Source organism: Syngnathus scovelli, chromosome 2 (genome assembly GCF_024217435.2).
Source record: "Syngnathus scovelli strain Florida chromosome 2, RoL_Ssco_1.2, whole genome shotgun sequence".
NCBI classification, from domain to species: domain Eukaryota; kingdom Metazoa; phylum Chordata; class Actinopteri; order Syngnathiformes; family Syngnathidae; genus Syngnathus; species Syngnathus scovelli.
Window position 1 is genome coordinate 14,547,707 of NC_090848.1, and position 8,675 is coordinate 14,556,381.

General features: G+C 43.6%; 1 protein-coding gene across 2 annotated transcripts; it reads left to right on the forward strand.

The window, feature by feature from the left end:
* Positions 1-445: 445 nt before the first annotated feature.
* On the forward strand, positions 446-6,303 carry rnf41 (ring finger protein 41). 2 transcript variants are annotated; one of them, XM_049754477.1, is made up of 7 exons: positions 446-603; positions 1,601-1,652; positions 1,714-1,842; positions 2,603-2,874; positions 3,147-3,282; positions 4,209-4,312; positions 4,569-6,303. In XM_049754477.1, the coding sequence occupies exons 3-7, from the start codon at positions 1,753-1,755 to the stop codon at positions 4,921-4,923; spliced, it is 957 nt and encodes a 318-aa protein (XP_049610434.1). In that variant the 5' UTR covers positions 446-603; positions 1,601-1,652; positions 1,714-1,752; the 3' UTR covers positions 4,924-6,303. The 2 variants fall into 2 exon arrangements, with proteins under 2 accessions (XP_049610434.1, XP_049610433.1); XM_049754476.1 differs by having other exon boundaries at positions 1,727-1,842.
* Positions 6,304-8,675: the final 2,372 nt, after the last annotated feature.

An 8,675-nucleotide genomic window follows, 5' to 3' on the forward strand; every position in this document is an offset into this window, starting at 1 on the left:
AGTGACAAATCACACTTCTTTCTGGCAGGACCAGTCTGGGTGTGGCCAACACTATCATCAGCGTGTCTGCTTTGAATTAACTAATAAGGTTTTGTTGCAATGGATGATTTCAGCATCATGAGAACTAGTTGGAGAGTGTTTCTTTTTTGAAGGTGGTATAAGGCCTGCTGGGATGAGTTTGCTGTGGAAGAACAAGAATGGACTCCTCAGGTCCAACTTCTGATGTCAGAAATGGACAACGGTTCCCACAGACACACTCCAAATGTTGAAGAAAATCTCAAAAGAATAAATGTATTTTTGCTTCTAAAATACATTCTTTGTTCAATTTAACCTCCTATCTTTTTTCATTGTGACAATAATAGAGTTGTCCCTATTCTTCTTTGCACATATATGAATGATCATATACTAATTCAATAATAATTTCCAACCTGCACCTGATGAGAGCTGGCAGAACTTGCGTCGTGACGTCATCGTCCGTCGGCGTATGGGTGACGCAGCAAGCGTAGGATGTAGCACGGCAGGACGCGACTAGCCCAAGCTAACAGTCACACGAGCCAAACTACACCGAAATCTTGGCCGGTCGCTGTTTTACAGCACCAGCAAGTAAGTCTGTCACTTTGTTACGGTGTTTTAGTCGAGTGTGCATAAGGGTAGATAGCCATTTGTCGGTGCGTAACTTCCCAATATTATCGCTGTGCCTGTTTAGCTCCGGGGCTAATGTCCAGAGGAAAACAGCCACAGCATCGATGTTGCTTGGTGGTTTGCTAGCTAGCTAGCTCGCTACGTGCAAGAGGCGGACACATCCGCTATTGCATTAGGATGCGTGCATTTAATATACAGTTGACTGTACATTGTGTGCAAATGCAGTACGTAGCTAATGTTGAAATCTGGGTTGTTTTGGGGGATCGAGTGAGTGTGACGATGTTGAAGAGATTGAGTGCCCTTTGGACGGTAGAATGAGGGCACAGCATCACCTACTTGCCTGTGTGGATAACATGCTACATGGCTGGCTGGATCATGGTATCACGGAAATAAAAGTCGATCACTGATATTTATTAACTATTCGTGTACATCGTAGTTGAAAACGACAGTGCATATAGAAATCAAAACATGACCACTCCACTTTTACACTAACGACCTAAAAAAATAGACGACGACGTAAGGCGGTCCTCAGTATACGGCATACTTATGACGCTACACAAACTAGATCGTAATCTCAATTGGTCAAATTTGTATTAAATATATGTCCTAAAAGATTAAAGCTCGTAACTGCGCATGACGTCGTAAACCGAGAACTCGCTTTATATAATTAAACAGAAACAAATCAAAACAATTACAACTAGCTAGTTGTACACAGACCCTCGAATCAAAGGATGAGCTTTCTGGCCAGACTTCCAGAAGACATTTTGGATGGTTTCCGTGCTGAATAATTTAATTACAAGAGCATATCTTTGTTGGTCTATCAAAGGGTGTTTAATGCAAAACACAATAGTGTGGTGGTAGTATTTCTGCGTGTGGGATGACAAAGCAAACTTTTTTTTTCTTGCCTTAAATAACCTCAGTGATGTTTATGAGTATGTGTGTGTTTTATTTTTTGCAGAGTCTTTGTGCCGGTCGCTGAATGGAAGTATGCGAGGCTGTTTGTGAGTGAGGTAACCTGTCATCTTCCTTCTTTTCTGCTATCTTCTCCTTTAAGTTAAAAATCACTTTCAGTGTTATGTCATAGGAGGTGGACGGTGCCAGTGATGCACCATGGGCTACGACGTGACGAGGTTCCAAGGGGAGGTGGATGAAGACCTACTGTGTCCGATATGTAGCGGAGTTCTTGAAGAACCGGTGCAGGTAAATAAATCACTGTGCATATTAACATGTAGGTTTGAACCAGTAGTAAAGCTGGATTTACAATACAAGTGAAAGACACTTTTTATTAATCACAAGATGCCAACTTAAGTAGCTTTTATTATTTTGTCGACATCAATACTGCTGTACATTTAGTCCACAACACGCATTTGGAGGAGGATCAATTTGAAAACAGAACCACCCTTTTGCACCACACATTGGCCTCCACGCTAACAAATGCTGTCTCGACAATTAATTACTGGGTGTGTCGTCCGCTTGTCCTCTGTCTAGATGGACTCCCCCGCAAAGAAAGAATGGGAACCGAAATTAACGCAGAGCACTGATGCAGCTCTTCACACACTCGGTGAAAGTGTTCCACACGTTGTTACTAACCAAATAAGGAGCGCCTGGTCAATCACAGACAATCTTTCAAATTAATATAAAGTGTGGAGTCTCACGGGCTGTGTCTTGGATGTTGTTTTATACAGATTATTAAAGATTGTCAAGAGGCTATGGCACGCTTCCTTTTTCATGATTTGGGGATCTAGGCACGTTCTTCCTGGGTTAGCCCAGTTCAGTCTCGGATCTTGCTTGAAATACTGTTTCAAAGGTTGTTTCGTATCAGAATAAATAAAGCAAATTCGAGAGAGGAAAAAAATTCCCCAAAACAAAGAATTGATTTGAATGGTGTCAAATAATGATAAATATAATAAAAACAAGATTGCTAAATAATAATATTCTGTCCTCCCTGCACTCATTTCAGGCCCCACACTGTGAGCACGCCTTCTGCAATGCCTGCATCACGCAGTGGTTCGCCCAGCAGCAGATCTGTCCCGTGGACCGCACAGTGGTGACGCTGGCTCACCTGCGGCCCGTGCCGCGCATCATGCGCAACATGCTGTCCAAGCTGCAGATCAGCTGTGACAATGCCAGCTTCGGCTGCACGGCCACTCTTCGACTGGACCAGCTGCAGTCGCACCTCAAGGACTGCGAGCACAACCCCAAAAGGCCCGTCAACTGCGAGGAGGGATGTGGGTGAGCGGCCGGCGTGTGTTCCTTTGCTGCACTGCTCGATCACTTGAATAATCTTTTGTGAACAGATGCCTGTAGATGTCTTAGGACGGATATCGTAAAGAAATCCACCATTCTGCCATTCATTACAGATGTCTTAACAACACGACGGACACTTGCATGTCCAGATTTGATCGTATGCAAATGAAACACGAAGAACATTCTCAACAATCCAAAGTATTCGATCATGTCAGAGAACATCCAGTAACACTTCTTCTTTGTTCTCCTGCCGGCAGCCTGGAGATGCCAAAAGACGAGCTGCCCAACCATAACTGCATCAAACATCTGCGAAGTGTCGTCCAACAGCAGCAGAGCAAGATTTCTGATCTGGAGAAAACTGTGGCTGAACATAAACACCAGCTAGGCGAACAAGTGCGTGCGTGTGTCTGCCAGTCTGATTTCTTTTTTCAACAATATTCAAAACATTTAGTACCCCTTCATAAGACGTTTGCGTGTCCCATTGATTGCGTGTCCCATTGATCCAAGGAGCTAAATTATGCCCCTGGCAGTGGCACCGATGGCAAACAGGTCCTAGATGAGGGACCAGACAAATCACGGCTCTTATGATGAATGATAATATTCGACTTAGTTTTCCCTTGCCCGGACACGGTTCATCGGGGCCTCTCTCTGGAGCCCGCCCTGTGGGTGGGCCTCGATGGTGAATGCCTGGTGGCCGGGCCTGCACCCATGGGGCCTATGGTCACGACCTGTGGTTTGTGACCAAAAGAACAGGATCCCGGACACAAGTGGATACAAGAGCTTCCGCCGCAACGTGTCCGGGCTGTCTGAGGGAAAGAGAGAGAGAGCAAGAAGCTCTGCCATCCAAGAGCAACTCAGAGTCGAGCCGCTCCTCCGTGTTGAGAGGAACTAGATGAGGTGGCTCGGGCATCTGATTAGAATGCCTCCTGGACGCCTCCCTGGTGAGGTGTTCCGGGCATGTCCCACTGGAAGGAGGCCCCAGGGACGACCCACGACACGCTGAAGAGACTACGTATGTCTCTTAGCTGGCCTGGGAATGCCTTGGGATCCTCTGGGTTGAGCTGGGCGAAGTGGCAGGGGAGGAGTAAGTCTGGGCTTCCCTGCTGAAGCTGCTGCCTCTGTGACCCGTCTCCAGATAAGCGGTAGAAAATGGATGGATAATTAGTAGCTGCCATAAGTGTCAGTTTGGTACCCAATACTCACCAAGGAAAACGTTTACATTTTGGTTGTGCTCATTTCTAGACAACTATTGTCTTGAATGTTCTTTTCAGTTTTTTTGTCCCACAATTATCACTCACTGTGGCATTCTCCCACTCCAGAAACGAGACATTCAGCTGCTCAAAGCGTACATGCGAGCCATCCGCAGCGCTAACCCCAACCTGCAAAACCTGGAGGAAACCATTGAGTATAATGAGATCCTGGAGTAAGTCCCTTATCCTTTTTTTGCTGCCATTCTGAACTTACTGCCTCAAATTTACAGGGAGGTTGGGGCCTCAGCATCTTTGCTTCTTTTCCACTACTTCTGGCCATTGATACATTTACTTGAGTAAAGGCTCAGGGACTATTTCTAGGACCAGCTCAGGTCCTGGAGGGCCGCTGTCCTTCCTGTTGTTCGTGTCTCCCTACTGCAACCACTTAATTCAAATGCCTCCGTCATTGCTCAATTTTATTTTTTTTAGGTGGGTAAACTCCATGCAGCCTGCCAGGGTCACCCGCTGGGGCGGCATGATCTCCACCCCGGATGCCGTGCTGCAGGCCGTCATCAAGCGCTCGCTCATCGACAGCGGCTGCCCGCTCTCCATCGTCAACGATCTGATCGAGAACGCCCACGAGCGCAATTGGCCGCAGGGCCTGGCCTCGCTGGAGACGCGGCAGATGAACCGACGCTACTACGAGAACTACGTAGCCAAGCGCATCCCGGGCAAGCAGGCGGTGGTGGTGATGGCCTGCGAGAACCAGCACATGGGGGAGGACATGATCCTGGAGCCCGGCCTGGTCATGATCTTTGCGCACGGCGTGGAGGAGATCCTATAACTACACTGCGACCAAGAATTCGGGCTTCTTTTAAAAACTCACACAGGTGAGATGTTGATACCTATGCCTTAAAGGAAGGACAAAGATGTTATCAACCTGGCAAGTAGAGCTAATATGACTGATATGATAAACGAGTTGTGATGTTTACATCGTTTATATTTAGTGCATTATACGTTCTGATTGTTCTGCTACTTGCATTGTAAAGTGGAAAACCTCAACGATTCATTCTTGGAGGAACTTTGCTGCCTAGGTTTTCAACGTACTCAAGCGTCAAGCGAACCCAGCAAGGTGCAGGAAACTGGGATTTTTTTTTGTGTGTGTCTGTGTGTTATTTTTTTTAATGATTTGAGCTCTGAGTGCATTGTTCGTCCACACACTACAGACTTGGCTCACTACTGGGCGACTCGCGTCTTTTTAATGGCGTGCATGTACCACATTGTCAATTGTATCAATGCGCTGGTACCCCCATTGTGTAAATGTTTGTAAATGCAAATACTATATTGAGTCATAGATGTCATTATCTTCCTCCTCGCGCTGATTCCATGAGTTCCTCTGCTTGTTTGTTTTCCATTGAAAGTTTTATTTTTGTTTGTTAGACACATTTTTGTCTTTGACCAACTGTTTCCTGGCTTTAAAATAATTATGTTGCGTTGTGACTATTCCATCAGGATGTCCTATTCCCGTTTGCACGTTTGCATTATCCGTAAATTTTCCGTGCCATTCTTTTATTTATTTTGTTGCCTTCTACATGCACAGACACACAAAGCTTGAAGATGAAATTTGCCTTTTCGGTGCATTTGAAGTTTGTTGCAGGAGAAAAAAAGTGTTTTCTGTTGCCTTTTGTTGGTAAGCAGGGGTCCAGATGTGAAGTGATTTGTTAAAGGTCACGTTTAATACATGTATGGGATTAATGTGATGACCCCAATGGTTGCCTTTATTCATTGTGTTTTTATGTTGTCAAAGTTGATTGCTTTCAGCAAGCATCTCATTCACTAGTGGTCACAGCGTGGGGATTGTAAAACATTAGTGAAGTCGCGCTTGTGGCTTTTAAAAAAGTGTCACCATCTTCCCTCATAACTGTACTGAGACAAATATGACCCACAAGAGCAGTAAAAGCAACTTTGTATTGTACCCTTTTGTTTTTATCTTTGGAAATGCTTTTCATTCGTTCTGTGTTAGTAGTGTATATGGCGTTGTATAGACAAATGAATAAAATGTCACCAGTATTTTGGCAGTGGGATCAAAGGGGAACTTCAGCATTTGTGTCCTAAGGTTTTGCGATAGGTCTCCAACATTTTGAAATGGCCGCTTCTTGGTCACTGATTATGGCCAGGGCCTAAAGGTTGTATACACACTTATGAATTAAATGTGTTCAAATTATTTTGTCGTAAATCAACTCATTGCAAATGTGTGCCCTCAAACTTATCTTCTGTGGTTTGATGATGAACTACGATACTGACCCTTGACCTGTACTCATTTTATAGTAGCCTTTTCTAAATTTACACCAATGCAAGTGTGATTTAAAGAGGAGTGGTCACCAAAATCTTTGTAACATGTATCGTCGTTTTAACCACATTTTTAAAAGATTCAGCCTATCTGTCTGTTTTAGAAATTAAGAGAAGGCCTTGAGCACAAACATGTTCCCCACCCTGCTGTACACAGCTTTGTCAAAATTGACTTGGACAATTACTTTTTATTTATTCGTTTATTTAACTAAAGTCTAACTTTGATTGACATTGTGTGGGGATAGTATGGGAGTGAGAAAATTCAATGTCAAGCATCGTCCCAGAGCAAATATACTGTCCGGGTTGCACTGTACTGCAATTCCTTTTTTAGCCACACCATGTCATCAGGAGCCATTAGGGAGCGCTCGAGGCCCAGGGCTCTTTCATACATTATATAAAAGCTCTAATCAGGGCAGTGATGATTTCAAAACTCAGCCCATTAGGGTCAAGCTGAAGGAATGTTTTAACCGCTAAACCATGTCACGAGGTTCGAGTCTTGTCTTCTGACCCGAATGACCGCGCTTTTGTCTGACACCCACATGTTTTCCATCGCTATTATCCTCTGCAGCCAGCCTCATTCTCATTGTGCCGTCTAATCCGTCTCCATTGTAGCCACTGGAATGTGAAATCGTGCTTCCCCAAACACTGCGGCTCTATTATTGTCACCACACCTCATTACGGGATGCGGTCACTGTGGCTCCATATTCAATGTGCACTATTTCGCAAATGTTGGCCTCAATGCAATGTCAAATTTGTGCACACTCAATTCTTACCAGATTGTATTGTTGAATTTAGTAGTCTACTACTAAGTACTGTACTTTTGACCTTAACTTGCCCTAGCTTGTTAGCAGCGTTAGTAACTGTAGTCCATTTTGATTGTTTGTGTCCTATGAGAGGTCATCTCCTGTTCTACCGCTAATTATTCGAGTTTACTCGATTAACTCAACACCACAATTTCTTACTTTGAGTTGCAAGCAAAAATTGGATATACGAGCTTTGTGTGATGGCACTGAACTGACTTCTATAGCAGCAGTTAAGCAGTTTTTTTTTTCTTCAAGCTGCTTTTAGCCAACCTCAGTGAAGTTTATTGTCAAACTAAACATAAAACAAAGATAATTACATTGTTTTTAAAACAACCACATATGTCTCTAATGTATGCTTAGCTTTATCCTAACAAATAATGCAAAACACCATAGACAGGCTAATTTATAGTATCAGTGTTGTGGCGTTATAACCATTCAGGTGAGATATTTGAACACGAACGGTGGAGAGACACATGTAGATAGACAATATAATATTCTCTGTCCTCTGCAAAAAATAATAAATGATAGAGTTGTGAGCGACTCCATGTAGCAGCGTATGTCTGTATTGTAATGGGTGGCACAGTGAATGATTGGCTAGCACATTTGCATAACAGTTCAGAGGTCGTGGGTTAAAATCTAGACTCTGCTACTTCGGTTTCCTTCCACATTCCCCAAAACATGCATACACTCTAAATTGTCCGTAGTTGTGGATGTGTGCGCTTGTCTATATGTGCAGTCTGATTGGCTGGCGACCCGTTCAGGGTATTCCTACACCTGCCTCTGGCCCCAAGCTAGCTGGAATAGTCTCCAGCACACCCATAAACCAAGTGAGGAAAAGCGGTACAGAGAACAAACGGCTGTATTCTACTGCCCTCGGGTGGCTAAGGCAAACGCACACACAAGAAGGAGCAGTACAATGTCCATTGAACCGAAGCAAAAAAATATGGCATATTATTTTACATAATTTACTCACATAGAAAGTTTTGTGGTCATGTTGATTATGTTTGTATGACATACAATCTTATATCCTTTGAAATACAAGTAAATTGAGTTCTCAGATGACTTTAATTTATAAATCGTTTGTCACCACTATTGTTGTTCATCTATTTATGCCAGTGACAGAACAATAACTGCCTTTCTACAAAGAGTACAATTAATCTCTCTATCCACTAGCTGCCATTCATACAGTATTCATTTCCTGCCAGTACATCACATTTGTGTTGAACAGATTTCACATTGAGTTGACATTTTGGTAATAAATTGAAAGAGGAGCATCATTATTTCTCTTTTTTATGCCATTTTTGTTTGGTAGTGCGCCAGCTCGTGGGATCTTTTGAATGTAAAATGTGGGAAACACTGAAATAGCCTACAGTGTTAGTACTCTGCTGTTTGTTATTTAGCAACAATTATAATGAGGGGAAGGTGGACGACTCACTATGATGTT